This window comes from Lissotriton helveticus, chromosome 1_1, assembly GCF_964261635.1.
Source record: "Lissotriton helveticus chromosome 1_1, aLisHel1.1, whole genome shotgun sequence".
Lineage (NCBI taxonomy): Eukaryota > Metazoa > Chordata > Amphibia > Caudata > Salamandridae > Lissotriton > Lissotriton helveticus.
This window is the reverse complement of record NC_136057.1, coordinates 1,857,418,066-1,857,434,895: the sequence shown is the minus strand read 5'-3', so window position 1 is coordinate 1,857,434,895 and position 16,830 is coordinate 1,857,418,066. Positions and strand designations below refer to the sequence as shown.

The 16,830-nt window shown below is 50.7% G+C and overlaps 1 protein-coding gene across 1 annotated transcript in view; it reads right to left on the bottom strand.

Annotated features, from left to right (window-relative positions):
- Positions 1 to 16,830, bottom strand: part of UCHL5 (ubiquitin C-terminal hydrolase L5) — a 244,634-nt gene that overhangs the window by 77,034 nt on the left and 150,770 nt on the right. Inside the window, exon 7 of the mRNA XM_078641508.1 lies at positions 2,129 to 2,192. Coding sequence (XP_078497634.1) covers positions 2,129 to 2,192 — 64 coding nt within the window. The remainder of the gene's footprint in view (positions 1 to 2,128; positions 2,193 to 16,830) is intronic.

Here is a 16,830-nt window from a genome sequence, read left to right as displayed (position 1 = left end):
CGATATATACCAAAGCTGCATTATTCCTCGTGCGAGTTGCAACCACATTGCTTGAAGTAGTGCATCTCTTCACCATTTTATGAAACTCTTTTGCACTTGATATTACGTGTCTTTCCTTTTCTGGATACTCTGGACTTTGGTATCTAGTATCACATGTTGAATTATGTGTTTTCCTCACTAAAATCCTTTATTGTAATTTCTCCCACTAGTAAACAGAAGGCTACCTGATCCCTTTTGATTTATTCCTTAACTTTTCTTTTTTAGGGTGAAGGGTCTTGCCTATGGGTAAACCAACCTTATAATTTGTATATTAACCTTTAGTATTGATTCATCGTAATGACAGGCCTAAACTGAGGATATATATTTTCAGGTATCCTACAGTTTTAATTGTACCTCTCGTGATGAAGGCGCTTGCGCCGCCAAAGCACGCGTAGATTTGATTTCATGAAGACTCATCAACAATTTAAGCCATGAACTCTGCCTTACAGTGATCATGGTTTTTGTGATATTATATATTATTCAATGAGATTAATTGTTTACAAAGAATTCTGGACTAATTTAGCCCAGACTGAAGAAAAGAAGATATATCAAAATCATTGCATATTGATGGTGTACTGTGTGAATGCCTGACTGTATGCTGATGTGATTACTTTCCATTGGTTTGAAATTTTGCCTAGATTAAATTCTATATATTATGGTCTTAAAGAGATGTTGAGTTAATAAAGTAAACTGACTTTTTAATAATAAGTCTGTTGACCCATATATACAGTAATCATTTACTTTGTATGTGTGCATAGTTACTCAGGGGTGTAGTACATACAATGGTGATTAGACTTGAACACATTTTGCAGTTAAACCAGATACTTTCACATGCCAAAAAGTGTACATCAATCTCCGTACACATATAAAGACACTGCCTGCTTTGAACCTACAGTGAAAGGCATGACCACCATTCATGTGCCTAGCAGCACTTAATCCTACCATCCACATGCCCAGCACAAGTTAATGTCAGCATTCATGAGTCAAATGCAAAAACAAGGTAATTGATGGAACATTGGAATTAATCTCATCTGCTGGCAATTGCTTGGGCTGCATCCCAATCCATAGTTTTTCACCCACAATGTCACCTTAGTTTGGCCCCAGCCATATGCTAATCAGTCCGTCCACATTAAATGCTCTGGTCCCTGCGTAGAGCCAGTTGGAAACAGAGACAGATTGAAGAGGTAGATTTGCTCATGAGCATCATCTGGCTGAAGGTGAGGTCTTAAAGCTTTATTAAAACACTTCTGATCACAATGGCAGCACCCCTCAGCGTTTACGAAGACGTAGAGGATGTCAGTGGTGTATGCCTCTAACACCCAAGGTATGTGATGGTGATAGCTTTCTCAGCCAAATGTAGGAGATCTGTAAGCCCCTCAATGCCAGAATAAGAGCTCTTCTTCTCTGATGGACTTCCAGAGGTTTCACAGAGGGTCTCTGCAAAGCCCAAAGAGAAGGGGGAGGAGGGTGTTGGATCACTTCCCAGAGTACTGCCAGAATACTCGATTTTGTTTTTGTTTGTAAACCCTCAACTCGGTTCCTCATATTTCCATATAACATATGTTTGCAGGCTTCAAAAAAGGCGGAAGCCCAAAAGACACCATACAAGGATATTTCGTCTTACAAGGATAACTTCCCACCACAGGAGGCTCTTTATCAAAAAGGGCCTGCATTATAGGGTGAGAGTGGGAGCTGACCAAAGACAATGGAGGGGAAAACACCCATTGCAATAAATCTTAACAGAACAGGCCTTAACTATAGTCATTATCAAAACAGAGGGAGGACAAAACCTTATCCCGAGACAAATAAAAAACAAAAATTTTAAAAATGGAAAAGAAGTGATCTTTATATCCAGATTGCAGCCCGCCTGTTCATCTTCACAGATGAAGGACTGAAAGCAACCCTTCCCCAAAAAGAGAATAATGCAGTTAACAATTAGCTAAATCAAAAGAGAGGTGCCAACAGGAGTAAGAAGAGAAGCAGGCAGCAGAAAGGAGATTGCACAAATTGAAATTCACTGTCACAGAGTGTAAATCAGTGACTTTCCTGCAGTGAAAAGCTCACTACCATAGGAAAAGTGTATACTCACTTCTGGATGCGCTTCTCTATGACTGGGCGCACAGCACTGATCCAGTCTTCCTGGTTGCACGGCCCTAGTAAAATAATAAAATACATTTCAATTAAATTATTTTAAAAATAATCATACAGGCGGTGTATACCTGAACCTGTGTAGCAAAACTAGGTTCCAAACTGTCTGCTCATACAACTTGAACAAATAGAAAAAAGCAGGATAATTTAATCTTCCAAACAGCATATGTCTTAAGTTTTAACACCACCACTGAGATAAAAGCAGACTTTGCAGCAAAGAAACATCATCAAGTTATAAAACACTAAATACAAAAGAACTGCTCTAGAACAGATCGGACACCCTTAGCCAGGAGCGGTACAAAAGGGGGTGGTGATGGACTGAGCATCTGAATCAATCAAACACTCACACCCAGTCACAAGAGCTTGGTTTAATCCCTCACCGTTCTTTAGCCCACTCTGCCACCCCAGTTCAGACATGGCTATATGCAAATCAGTCTGACCCTGTGCCTCATGGGAACAGTCCAGCCCGAACTGCCAAGCCATGTCTTCCCTGGACCGGAAACAAGCTTCCGAGGACCGGTTTCTGGCATTCCAGCCGTCTTCAGCCCGGCTTGCTTGAATCCAGTGGCAAAGTGAGCAAGGGACTCACGTCTGAGCATACCCTGCCACACTTATGGCGGCCAAAAGCGATACAAAAGGGGGTGGTGATGGACGGAGCATCTGAATCAAACACTCACACCCAGTCAAAAGATCTGGGTTTAATCCATCACCGGTCCTTGGATGCTTGATTCCGGTCTGGGAAAGACATGGCTTGGTAGTTCGGACTGGACTTTTCCCATGAGTCACAGGGTCAGAGCTGATTTGCATATAGCCAGTGTCTTACCCAGGGTGGTGTGGAGTGCAAAAAAACGATGGATTTAGGCCAGATCCTTGTACTGGGGTGAATGTATGACATTGTTCTACATTCTGTCAATCAACTGTGTTTTTTGCAATTTTCAGCCCGAGTGGGCTGGGTATGCTCAGACGCGAGTCCCAGGCTCTCCACACCACTGGAGTCAAGCTATCCAGGCTGATGAAGGCTGATAGCCAGAAACCGGTCCTTGGATGCTTGATTCCGGTCTGGGAAAGACATGGATTGGTAGTTCGGACTGGACTGTTCCCATGAGGCACAGGGTCAGAGCTGATTTGCATATAGCCAGTGTCTAACCCAGGGTGGTGTGGAGTGCAAAATAACGATGGATTTAGGCCCAGATCCTTGTACTGGGGTAATTGTATGACATTGTTCTACATTCTGTCCATCAATTGTGTTTTTTGCAATTTTCACCCTTAGCCAGGAGGTCAAAAGGAAACTGTTTACCATCAGAACTCAATTGGGGACAACAGTCATCAAAATGCAGTACTGACACGTCTTCTTTTTTTTGTAAATTTTTTATTTTATTTTGAGTTGCATAGGAAAATAAACATAGGGCTGCGGGGGAACCGCACAGAACCCAAAATCATGGTAAAATCCTTGTACGCACATCAGCAGTGACCCAAGCCACATCATACGCATATCCAGTCCAGGCTCGAGACAACATAGCAATTAGGACCACTGTACACAGTGTTCTACCAGCTTATCATTAGGTCAGTTCAGCTAGGACGACCAGTGCCGCAATGTGCCGGACCCCAGCCCTCCAAGTTCCATACAAGCGGTGCAGATAATCAATTCGTGGATCCTCCACAGCCCAAAAAAACAGAACAACCAACATCCCCATCCCACCCCCTCCCTCCCCCCCGGTGGTGACGCCATTCACTCAACACTCAATCATATCCACATTACACTTGAAAGAGGTGCATCGACCTCAAAGAGGCCGGGCATACGGCCGAGGGCAACCCCTTAGACAGAAACGTAACCAGAGGACCCCACTGATACCGGAAATTCTTATACTGGCCCAGGAAGATGTCCGCCACTCTCTCCAGACTGAGCAACCTCCACAGCCGCGCGTGCCACAATGAGACCGCCGGGGCCTCCTTTTTCTTCCAGGCCGCAGCCAGTGTGAGCTTCGCTGCGCCGAGGCACAGCCACAAAATCTTTTTATCTGCTCTGGTCTGATAGATGAGGCCAGGGTCACGCAGCCCTAGCAGGACACAGGCCATAGAGTCATCAATGGGATAAGTCAATATGTCCTTCATGTGGGAGAGGATTTCCTCCCAGTACGGACGGATCACCGGGCAGTCCCACCAGATATGGCGGAAGTCCCCCAAAAGTCCGCAACCCCTCCAGCATTTATCCGAGGTCCTCGGGAAAATGCGGTGAAGCCTAGTCGGGCACATATACCATTGCATGACCGTTTTGAGGTGGGCTTCCCTCAAGTGCAAGGAATGGTTAAAGGTCGTCAAGTCGCGCCACAGCGCCGACCATTCCGCGTCCGAGACATCTCGCCCCAGCATTTCCTCCCATTGCCCCATATAACGAGGTCGAGGAGCTATCGCCGATTGAAGCAGCAGCTGGTAAAGGAAGGAAATGGCCCCCTTCATGGCAGACGTCCGCAAAATAAAGGCTTCAAACGGCGTCGGTGGTCTCGTAGCCGCCTCCACCACTCCAGGCGACGTAGCCCAGTGAAGCAGCTGAACATGCCGGAATTGTTCAGTCTGAGGGACCCCATAATCCCTCATACAGTTAGCGAAAGTGAGGGTGTCCAGGCCGTGGAACAAATGGGTCAACGCCCGACACCCCCCCTCCCTCCACACCGCAAACGGCCCCTCATGTAGCGCCGGCGGGAAAGCCGGGTTGAAATGCAAGGGCGTAAACGGCGAAGGGAACGTGGTCCAACGGTCATCTCCCGCCAGTGAGTCCCACACCTTCAACACCGTGCTGGTGGGAGTGCTGATATATGCATTGAGGGGGCGGTCCTTCTTCGGTTTCCAGGCCAGGTCCCAGATTGACCTACCAGCAACGCATCGGTCCATATGGAGCCAGTGTTTCTCGGAGGTCTGTTGCGACCATTCCACCAAAACTCTCAGTTGCGCCGCTTTGTAGTATAACTGCAGGTCCGGGAGCCCAACCCCACCCTCCGATCTCGGTCGACGGAGAACCGCATAGGAGACCCGTGCCTGACCCCCCTGCCACACGAAACGCAATAAAGAAGTCTTGAGGCGCCGAAAGAAATCGCTGCCCATGGGGATAGGCAAGGCTTGGAACAAATATAAGAATTTAGGGAGGAGGACCATCTTCACGGCATGGATTCTGCCCAGCCATGACAGAAACTTCGGCTTCCACCTGTCCAATTCCGCCCGGGATTTCGCCAGCAAGGATGGGAAATTAGCCTGGAATAGCCCGCCCACCGTCGGAGTCAGATGGACCCCCAGGTAGACAATCGAACCCGTGGCCCAGGCCAACGGAGTCAGCGGCCGCACCCTGTCCCTCTCGACCTGCGACAGGGTAAGATTCAGGATGTGCGACTTGCTATAGTTGACCTTAAAGCCCGCCACTCCCTCAAACTCCAACAAGGCCTCCCTGACGCAAGGAAGCGAGCTCTCCGGATCAGTAACAGAGAGCAAGACATCGTCCGCGAAGAGCGAAATCTTATGCTGTTCCCCCGCGAATGGTAAACCTCGGATCCCATCATGCTCCCGCACCGCCACCGCCAGCGGCTCAATGCTCAGCGCGAATAGCAGGGGGGACAGAGGGCAACCCTGTCTAGTGCCGCGAGTGTGAGCAAAGAATGCCGACATATGACCATTCACCGCAACCCGGGACCGGGGGCAGCAGTAGTTGGCCCTCACCATAGTGATGAAGGTCTCCGAAAAACCAAAGGCAGTCATGGTATTGAAAAGGAACCCCCAATCCACCCTATCGAAGGCCTTCTCGGCGTCCAGGCCCACTAGGACCGCCGGAATACGAAATCGTTCCGCTTTTTCTATGAGATGCACCACCCGACGTGTGTTATCATGCGTCTGGCGCCCCTTGATGAAGCCAGACTGGTCCGGATGGATCAGCGCCGGCATAAGGTCTTGGAGCCTACGCGCCAGTATCGCCGAATACAGTTTGGCGTCCAAATTAAGAAGCGCTATCGGGCGAAAGGAGGCGCATTGTGCCGGATCCTTCCCCGGCTTTGGCAAGACCGTAATCATCGCCTCCGCCAGGGAGCCAGTGGAGGAACCAGAGGCGGCCACGTCATTAAAAAGGGCGACCAAGAAGTCACAGAGCTCGGAGGCGTAAGATTTATAAAACACAGCAGTGTAACCGTCCGGGCCAGGCGCCTTGTGAAGCTTCAAGTTCGTAATAGCCGCTAGCACCTCCTCCCTGGTAATCGGTGCCCCTAAGAGCTCATTCCATTCCTTAGACACCTGCGGAAGGGGTAGACGCCCCAGGTATTCCTTCTGGGCAGCCGTTCCTAGTTGTTCCCCCTTGTATAGGTCCGAGTAAAAGCGACCGAAGATGGCCGCCTTCGTCTCGTCCCGATGCTGCAGCTGTCCAGCAGAGTCGCGAATCCCTCCAATGTACTCACGTTCCCGCCTGTCACGAAGCTGTCGGGCCAAGTGCCTCCCCACTTTGTTACCACAAGAGTAGGACTGTCGGCCCAACCTCAGTAGGGTAAACTCCGCCCTGTTACTGTAATGGGCCCTCAGTTTCCCCCGTACCGCCGTGAGAGGCCGGAGGGTCACCCTCGAGGGGTTGAGTTTATGCGCCTGCTCGAGAGAAGCCAGTTCAGCCTCCAGGGCCTCCCTCTCCTTGCGTCGCATCCTATTGAGTTGCGCGTTAAGGCCCAAACAAGTGCCCCTGATGGACGCCTTAAAGGCATCCCACGTGTTGGTTACCGAGGTATCAGACGGTGGGTTGAGGGCAAAGAACTCCCTAATGGCCACCCGCAGCGCCTTGTTAGAAGCCTCGTCCCGAAGCACCGAGGCCGGGAAATACCATTTCCGTTGCCCGGAGCCTGTCGACGACCAGCGCAGAGTAAGTACCAGCATGCTGTGGTCCGAGACCGAGAGGGGCAGTATGGTGGAGTCAAGGACATCTCCTCTAAGAGCCTGGCTAAGGAATATATGGTCCAGTCGGGAATATGAGCGGTGTACATGAGAAAAAAACGTGTAATCCCTGGACGTTGGATGTAGAAACCGCCACCCATCAACCAACCCCATGTCCACCACTTTTTGCCGCGACACCTCTGAGAACACACCAGTATCCGCCCTGCGAGCGCCAGAACAATCCAGCGCCCCGTCCCATACCAAATTACAGTCCCCCATGATGAACAACTGCCCTTCAACAAAATCACCCACTTTCTGCAGTAAACCTTGCAAAAACTTATTCTGGCCAGTATTAGGAGCATACAGCACAACAAAGGTACAGAGCCTCCCCTGAACCAACCCCCTCACCATCAACCAGCGGCCCTCCCTGTCCGTGCGTATCGCCACAGGCTGAAAACGCAGCGAGGCATGGAAGAGGAGGGCCACCCCCTTGTGCTTTGTGGACGCAGAGGATCTGTATATCAGAGGATATGCCTTATGCTTAAGACGCAGCTCATCCGTGCGTGTAAGGTGAGTTTCCTGCAGACCCACTATATCTAATTGGTGGTCCGTTATATATTTCCACACCCTTTGCCTTTTCTGCGGAGAGTTCAGTCCCTTAACATTCCAGGTCCCTATGCTAACAGGCATCGGGAGACAAAAAACAAGAATCCTCTATAACTCGGGGGCAGGCCCTCCACCCCTGCCGGAAGATGCCCTGGGTACAACACATGTTAAGATCAGGCTCCCGCCAACCCTCCGCCCCACTGTCCCAACCTCGAGTCCCAAGCCCATCCGCCTCGCATCCCCCATACCAACAGCACCTCCCATTCTCCCACTCACCACCACACAACACCATCCACAGCACGACCGCGTCACCACCAACACCCCCCCTCACCCCCAACCCCAACACCCCAAACATCCCCTCCCAGACCCTCCCCCCCCCCAGAAACCCCCTCACAAACCATCAGAAGTCCAAAAGAGTCCTCCATGGGACGGCAAGGAGACATCGGCCGATGTCCCCCACGAGTCTCGTACCTGGGCGTCTTCTCACAAAGTACATATGAACCCACGATACCTGCAGGGGTGCGCCCCTCCGGCGCCAGCCAGATCCCTCTTCAGAAATCACGCCGCCCCGGAACCAAGCTGAGAGGCAGACAGCGTGGCGGTGGCAACCGAGGCCACCGCGTCGACCCGTTCTTGCATGCTGGTGGGCCTGTCAGGCACCCTCCTCCCCCCCTCCCCGCCCACCCTGTGCCAGGAGGGGGACCTCCGCCGGCCCCTTGCAGAGGGACTCCTATCGCCAGGCGAAGCATCCGGTCCGTCGATCCCCAATAGATCCATGGCCACTTGAAGGGACCTGATCTGTTCAAGCCTGTTGTTCCAACGAAATATGATGCGGAACGGGTGGCCCCAGGAGTAAGCAATGTCGCGGTCCCGCAGGAAGGCAGTCACTGGCCTGAACTCACGCCGTTTCTGTAGAGTAGAAGCTGCCAAATCCTGGTACAGCTGCGGGTGGTGCCCACGAAACTGGATAGACGTAGCCTCCCGGGCCTTCTTCAGAATGCGCTCTTTCAACTGAAAATCGTGGATGCAGACTAGGATGTCCGGCGGAGGGCCCCCCCCGCGCCTAGGAAGACCAACCCTATGGGCCCTGTCCATTTTGACATCCGTAAGTTCTTCGTCGCCCAAGATCTGCCGGAACAGCTCCAGGACATAGCCTCTCAAATCGCCGGACTCCCCGTCCCATGGTACCGACTTAATACGGATGTTGTTCCGCCTGGAGCGGTTCTCCAGATCCTCCGCGTGGGACTGCAGATCCAGATTCTGTTCCCTAAGACGCAGCACATCCTGTTGCAGCTGATGGACATCATTAGCCAGAGTAAGATCATGGTCCTCTAGGGTGGCTACCCTCTCGCCAACCCCATCCAGGTCTCTCCTCACCTCCCTAAGGTCCGACGCGAGCTGGGACCGCAGCTCCGAGATGTCATCTTTAATGGAAGCAAACAGCTCAGTCATGAACGCTTTTGTGACCGGCGCCTCACCGTCCCCTGACATGGAGGAGGAGCCCGCCCCAGGCGATGGCGGAAGATGGGAGCCCCTGGTCAGGCCATCCTTGTTAGGCTTCCCCCTCCTCTGGTTGTTCGCCATCACAAGATCGGCCGTGTGCGTCTCCCCAAGCCGATCTCAATTCGCCGTCGATCACAACTCACAGCGTCAATCGCCGTCCACGAGGGCCTCCCTGTGTCCTTCTCCGAGGTGCTAGGGCCGCTATATCAGGACCGCTCCACTGCACGGCCAGCCCTTCAGATCTTGCGACAGCCCCCCCCAGGTCACAGGTCAGTGGTGTGCGTGCCCCCAAAGACCAGAGAGCGCCTCACATGTCCGGGCCACCGCTCCCCGATTTAAGGGCGCCCAGGTCACTGCGCGGCACAGGCCCCCCGAGCCGAGCCTCACTCAGGTCGTAGGTCGCAGCTGAGACTCCAGGCGCCTCGTCTCCCCCTCCACTATAGGCCGCCGCCGTCCAGGGTGCCCCGCAAGTGTAGGCTGCACGTGGCCGCAATCTTCAGGCGACCCACACCGGGGGGGCCGCCCAACCTGCACCAGGCCGTCCTCACTCCCGGCCAGAGCTCAATGCCGCCTCCTCACACCTCCCGCCCAGCAGTCCGGCTCAGTCGGCGCCCTTCGTGGGCCAGATCGCGGTCCTGAGCCCCCCGGCTGCCTCCAGGTGCTCACCTCAGTCCGTGCTGCAGGGCCTCCGCTCCGCCGATCTGCACACAGCCCCCAGCTCAGCCGCCGCTCCACCCAGCTCGATACACGGGAGGGGGGCAGTGGGGCAATGCCGACCCCCGGAGGTCCTGTCGGCCACTGAGGCTAATGAGGCGCCGCTCCAGGAATCGGGCCGACCTCCACCACCTGACGGCGACCGCTCTGCCTGCACTTCCTGTCGGCTTCCCTCCTACGCCAGTCCGGCGTCGGACAGGCCCTCCACCGCTTCCGCTCCAAGAGCGCGCCTCTCCTCGCGGGACGCTCCGAGGGACCAGCGCCGCCACCAGAACTCAGCCACTATGCTCCGGTGCCCCTTGGCCACAGAACCACCGGTCAAAGCACGGTCCCGGGGGTGCTATTCGGTGCTTTGTCGAATTCGGCGCCGGAGGGAACGCAGAGAGCGTCTTACTCCGTCGCCATCTTGGCCACGCCCCGACACGTCTTCTTTTAAGGCAAATCCAATCTACAAGCCCAACAAAGGCGCTTGTGAATATGAATAGTCACACGTTTAGACTCAGCAAACCACATAGGACTAAACATACTGTATCCTTGTAGAGTTCTTTCTGTTCACATATGTTTGCAGCACCATGCGTAACTGTAGGAAGCTGCCTCTCGTAAGGGCACCGTTAGTTCCGCTCACCAAGGCCCAGGGGGTTCGGGTGCAGGGGTTTTCTTTTATGTCTGATTCTTCTTACCGGGGCTGGTCACAGTCGGGGAGAGCCTCTGGATTCACTCAGCTGGTATGGTTGTGGAGTCCAAGAGAGGTCAGCCAGCACTGGACATGAGATCAGGATCGCCGGGTAACGTGTTCTGGATCAGTGGGCCACGTGGACATGGGCCGGAGACGTCCGGTGCAGAGTGGGCAGGACTTGTAGATCTGGAGGGCACTGGTGTCCTTTGTGTAGGTTTCTTTGTGGACAGAGCCGCTGTCCTCAGGAGTTCTGGTCTTTTTCAGAGGCAGGCAGTCCTCCCAGGGTTTGTGGAGGTCGCCGACTGCTGAACAGGTGTAGTTTTTTTTGCAGGATTTCCAAGGGCTGCAGACATGCCGGTAGGGCTGCCAATTCAGTAGGTGTCTTCAGTCTTCTGCACAGCATCTTCTTTGTCCTTTTTCGTCTTTAGTCAGCAGGCACTAGTTTCCAGGTCTGGGGGAGCCACCTAAATACTAAATGTAGGGGTGTTTTAGGGGAGTGGCAGGTACGGCCAATTGGCCCCTTAGCTGGGGTGACTACACCCTCAATTATGCCACCCTCCTGTGGGTGGGGGCATAGTCCTAGCCCTGATTAGAAGGGTCCCCATCTTCAAGATGGCGGGGCTGAAAAAAGTGCTTCACTCGCCTCCACCACCTTAGGGGTGGAGTTGGCAAAAGTGGGAACACCTCATTCTTCCTAGGTTTTCCCGCCAGTTTCCCCACCCAAAATGGGGGTGTAAACCAGGGGCTGCCATCTGCTGCTAGCAGCAGAGGCTGGGGTCACATTACAAAGGTGGCAGGCCTTTGAAGCTTCCCTCTTGAGTATTGTGACCTTCCTGGCAGAGGAGGTGTGACACCCACCCCCAGGATGTGCATTGTGTCCGATTCCAGAGATCAGAGGCTCTCCACACAGGGGTCCAGCACAATGTCTGGTGGTGGCAGGCTGCCCAAAGTCTGTCTGTGACCACTCCAGGGTTGTTAGGTTTTCAGGGAGCACCTCTGAGGTGCCCTCTGAGTATATGGTTCAATAAATCCCACACTGGCATCAGTGTTTGTAACCAGGAGTGTTTGGTACCAAACTACTCCTCTAAAACAGCCATTATGGTGCTGGTGAACTCGAGCTGTCGAGTTTACAGCCGCTGTACTTACTATGTTTTCCCTGGCACTTACAATATCTAAGAACGGACAAATAATGTAGAGGCATATCTGCTCATGCAGCTATGCTCACACCTGTGGTATTGTGCACCCTGCCTTAGGACTAGAAGGCCTGCTAGCGGGGTAACTTATACCTTAGGAGTGCACGTTGGCATGGCACAAGTATGCCATGTTGACTTTGTCATTTTGTCTGCACCAGGTCATGCATGCTGCAGTGGCATTCTGCAGTGCTTGGGTGAGGGGTTCCTAGGGGACCCTCTTCAGGCCCCATGCCCTGGGTACCCAAGTACCATTTTCTAGGGACTTACAGGGGGACTGAAGGGCCAATTGAATCACGGGCACAAGGGACCTTGTTGGCAGGTACCCGGTGCACTACAATCGAAACTACATCAACTAACAGGCTAAAAGTGGGGCTAACCATGTCAAAAAGAGGCTCTTTCTCACCGTAATAAAGTGGAGTAACAAAACCTAAAGGCCCCACCCCAAACCCCGCAAGGACTATTCCGGTGATTCCAAGTCCTACCCAAGCACAGGCAGTTGCCACTCACCCTGAAGAAGTACTCAACTACTAGGATCTGCATCTACAAAGTAAGTGTTTCAGTGAACAAACAGCACTGAAGAGAACAGATTTAACCATACTATATCAACATGCTTTAAGAGCTGTACGTAAGCCTGTGAGTTTCAGGGGTACACATTAAATTAAGTGATGGACAGAGCAATGTAGGTACCTAGACCTACAGTGTGGAAAACAGTATGCTAACTTGATTGAGTAGGCTGAGAAATCTGCTTACGAGACAATGGCCTGCTCACTAAGATGAAAATAAAGAAGAAACAGAGTGGGCGAATAGTAGAAGACCCAGGGTTCAAACACAGCATCCTGGTCATTGTTAGATTGGAGTGCAGAGCAAAGGAGATTCAGTAAGCATGTGTAAAGCAATGCACACTTAAGCTCCAGAGGATAAGAGTAATCTCGGTCACTGGTAAGTAGCTTGTAAAAAGGAGGCCTACATGAGATATCCCCTTATGCGAGTATGTAAGTATAGCATTATTTAAGTGGCACATGTCTTCCTCACCCATCAGTTCATCCATGGGACAATGGGCCACAATAGGTTGCCTTTGAGTTACCGGTGGGAAATCCATGCACCAGACACCCCATATGCAGGCCTGTGGTGTTGTCAAGTGCCAAAAGAGGTTGATTGGGCAGAAAAGTCCCAGCAGGGCTAAGACAGCTGAAACCAGGCAACTTCACAAGTCCAGTCCAGAGTTCAAAAGACATGAAATAAACAATGTGAAGAAGAGTGGGCCAAAGGCAAACCAAAACATGGCACCAGGCCAGCGGTGGCCGCTCCATTAGGGAGTTGGAGCGCCGCCCCACTGGTTTCTCGCAGTGCGAGAAGCTGAAATAAAATGTTATTTTAAATACCATTTTATTTTCTGCTTCTCGTGCTGCGAGAAAGCAGAATGCCTGATTGGGGCGGGATGGGAGGGTATGCCTGGTTGAGGGTGGGGAGGCGGGCCAGGGAGAAGTGGCTTGCACCACTCTGAGTGCCCCGACTGTTTGGTCAGCCGGCCGACAAAGCAGTCATGCGCACTTTACATTTTCTCTATGAAGGCTGCATGCAGCATACATAGAGAAAATGGCCTTCCTACAGGTGCCCGGCCAGAAGCCGCCCGCAACTCATCATCAATCACAACGCTGCCAATGCAGTGTTGTGATTGGCTACAGGAGGGGAGGGAGCATTCCTGCTCAAGGCACAGAGGCAGCGCGGGATGGGACCGGTCAGGTAGGTTTTATTTATTTTCATTTTAACGTCCCCCCCATCCCCACCGTAACCCTCACGCGAAACCCTGCACGACCCACCCGTCCCCCTCCCCCCCCCTCCGAGAGTCTGCGAGCCGGGACTGAATGGCACACTTCATACTTACAGCGCTACATCCATATAAAAAAAAAAAACTGCTACAGCAAGCGCTATAAAAAAACAAGTTATTTTTTAGATGTTAATCGTAGGCCTAGACCGCTGTATCTAACAGAGTGTGGCCGTCTGTGTCAGGGAGAGGAGGTGGCACAAGTAGCTGGTACTAAGGGACGACCTCGCTGGGGCGAGTGGTTTGTTTGGAAGATGTTTAAATGGTAATTAACTTTGATGTACATTCAGCAGTCCCGCTTCTTTACGCTTTTAGTGGCACAATAGGTTCCTTGTTCCCCAATCGCCACGCTCCCTTGAATGGCTCTCAGGGCAGGAAGATGCTTCTCAGCAGGAGACTGTGCAGATAACACATGGCTCCTGAAAGGCTGCTGCGAGCAGACACTGGAAAACGCATGGGGCGCTCCACAGCAATTTCACTGACTTCCTTTCAGACCAGCAGTGACAAGTCATCAAAGCATACTTTCGTGCACCGAGGCTGGCATGAAAATCCGAGCAGCAGTCATCATGCACTTGTTGTATCAGAGTGTTCAGTAATTCCATTCACATAGCGCTAAGTCCACATAATTAACAGCATGGACCATGTTGCTAGGTGCCTAGATTGTGTGATGGGAGGGCTTGCATTGCATTTGGAGTGAAAGAAGGCAGTCATCCTTTTCCTATTCCTGTTCAGGAAATGCTATATATTTATTGGGTGAAATGTGCCTAATTCGAGACTCCTTCCCTAGGTGGCATGCAGCAGCAGCATCATCATGTCACAGTTGATATGGTTGTGCTTGTGTGCGTCTCCGCCATGGTGTTGTGCTGACATTGTTGCTGGCCTCAATTATACTGCATCAAAATAGCCTTGTGTCCAGTGAAAGAAAGTTTACGCCTCACCACTATCAAATGTCACCAGCCACCACTGCACCTGGCAACACATAATAAAAAAAAAGACAGAATGTGGGAGTAAGAGCCAACAAAACAAATAAAATACCAGAGAATTTAAAAGAACATAAAGGGCCACATTTATCAATGCTTCCTTCTGGTGCAGAGTAACTAAAGGTGATGCAAATGAGTGCAAAGTGTTGATTTGCTTTTTACTTTGCAGTGCAAACTTCCTCAAACTAATGCAAACTAGTGCTAATTTCCACCAAGGAAGCTTCTCATGGGAGGTACATGGGTATTCCCAAGTTATTCCCCCCCCTCCATGGTATTTGATGCAAAGAGCCATCTACTAACATTTGTAAACAGGATTTGGCACCAAAAGATACACCTCCTTGAGGCAGCACAAATTAGGAGAAATATTTCTCATTCTCCAAACTTTGCATCTGTGCGGAACACTGCAACACCTATTCAGTGGGAAACATTTTAAAGTATATTAGTATTTTGTACTGGAAAAGTACCCCTCATACAACAAAAGTTATGCTAGACATATATTCTTCACTCTCAGATAAACAGTTCCATAATTGCAGCATGCTCTGTGGAGATTACAATTTCTAGGGTATAATGCACCCAACATTGTGTGACCAAAAACATATATATATATAGATATGCTTTTTCATGTTCCAAAATAACTAATTAACACATTAATGTCATTTGAAATGATATCTATTGACGTGTGCACCTCCCGTCATCACAGGACGTTACATGTCTCATCAGGAGCTACCTATACTATACTCCCAGTATAAACTGCAGGAATGGATTGGTTGGTAGCAGATGCATTTCTGGCTACAGCGAGAGGTGCACAGACCTTTAAGAAACACATGTACTGTGCATTTATAAACATGCTCCTGATTACACACAAGCAATTGGCTTGCCTGCAAAGTATTAATAGTATGTTGCCCCACAAGCAGTTCTGCCAATTTGGCTCAAATTTGACCAGCAATCTTGAGAGTATCATTGTTTTAAAGTAGGTTAGTCTAATTCGAGGTGGATCAAAGGTAGGAATCCTAGCATGAAGATGCTAAATAAAAAGCCAAGGAATGGAATAGGTGGTCCCACCAAACCCAATATCTGGCCTTCTCCCATTTCCAACAGTGCCGCTGTCACAAGAAGCTACACAAATACGACTCATTCCTGACCCAACGAACCCTCCCCTCTGCTGGTCCATAGCCAGGACAGTTACAGTCAACTCTACCAATGTGCCTTAATCAGGACCTGCATCAACATCGCCCTGCTTTTAAAATACAAGTGCACTTATGAGTAAATGTGTCAATGCACATCAATCCTGAATTGTAGTACTGTTAGCCTGCTGTTCCAGAACCAGGAGTTTCACAAGCCACTTTGCCAAAGAACTCCAGTTCCATTTGCACCAACACGACAATGCTTTTCAAGGACTAGTGTCCTTGTGAGGAAATCTGCCAATGAATGTGAATCCTGACTTACAGTAACATTACCATGCTGTTCCAGGTGCAGGGCCTTGATTAACAGCTGTGCCATGTCACTCAGTTCTGACTTGTAACATAATCACCCTGTTGTTCCAAGAACAGGACCCTTACTTGCACATCTGCCAATGCACCTTACTAATGATTTCTATCCCCTTTAACTGTCATGTCAGTCTAGTACCCTCAGATGTAGGTTTGTAAGTGCGCCTCAATTAAGCTCGGGTAAAGGTAGTCTGCACGTCTGGGAACCTACATGTTCATAAATCTGAAGACTGCACCCTCCTTTTCCCATCCTCTCATGTCTCATCTTCCAACCCTCCCCTCCTTAACAGCCTTCATTTCCCCCATCATCTTTACTTTTCCACATCGTCACATCCTATATGAATTTCCTTTCCCCCCTTTCTTCCATTATAAGCCATTCTCTTAACGCCATTTTCCTCCTGCTGCTCCTCCTGCCCATTCTTCATTTTGCTCAACCAGGGTTAGCTAGCTATATTGCAGCTGTTGATTTAGTACTGTGGCCCAGTGGTTACGGGGATCCACCAAGTTCCAATTATGGCATTAGGTACAGGCTCCCAAAATGTACATTAACTCCTCATCAAGTTTGCGTCTGATATTTCACCTTTGCCTAAAGAGGAAAAAAAACGAATGCCAGAGAGGGAAAGACTTGAGGACTAGACTACCCTGTGGCGATTCAAACCAACAGAACTAACTCATGTCCTGCACACAAGCTCACATCGCTTAGCTGCTTTCAGGGCATTAATAAAGGTCCTCATGAGTGGCCTGGTAAATTGACTGGATTTCCCAAACC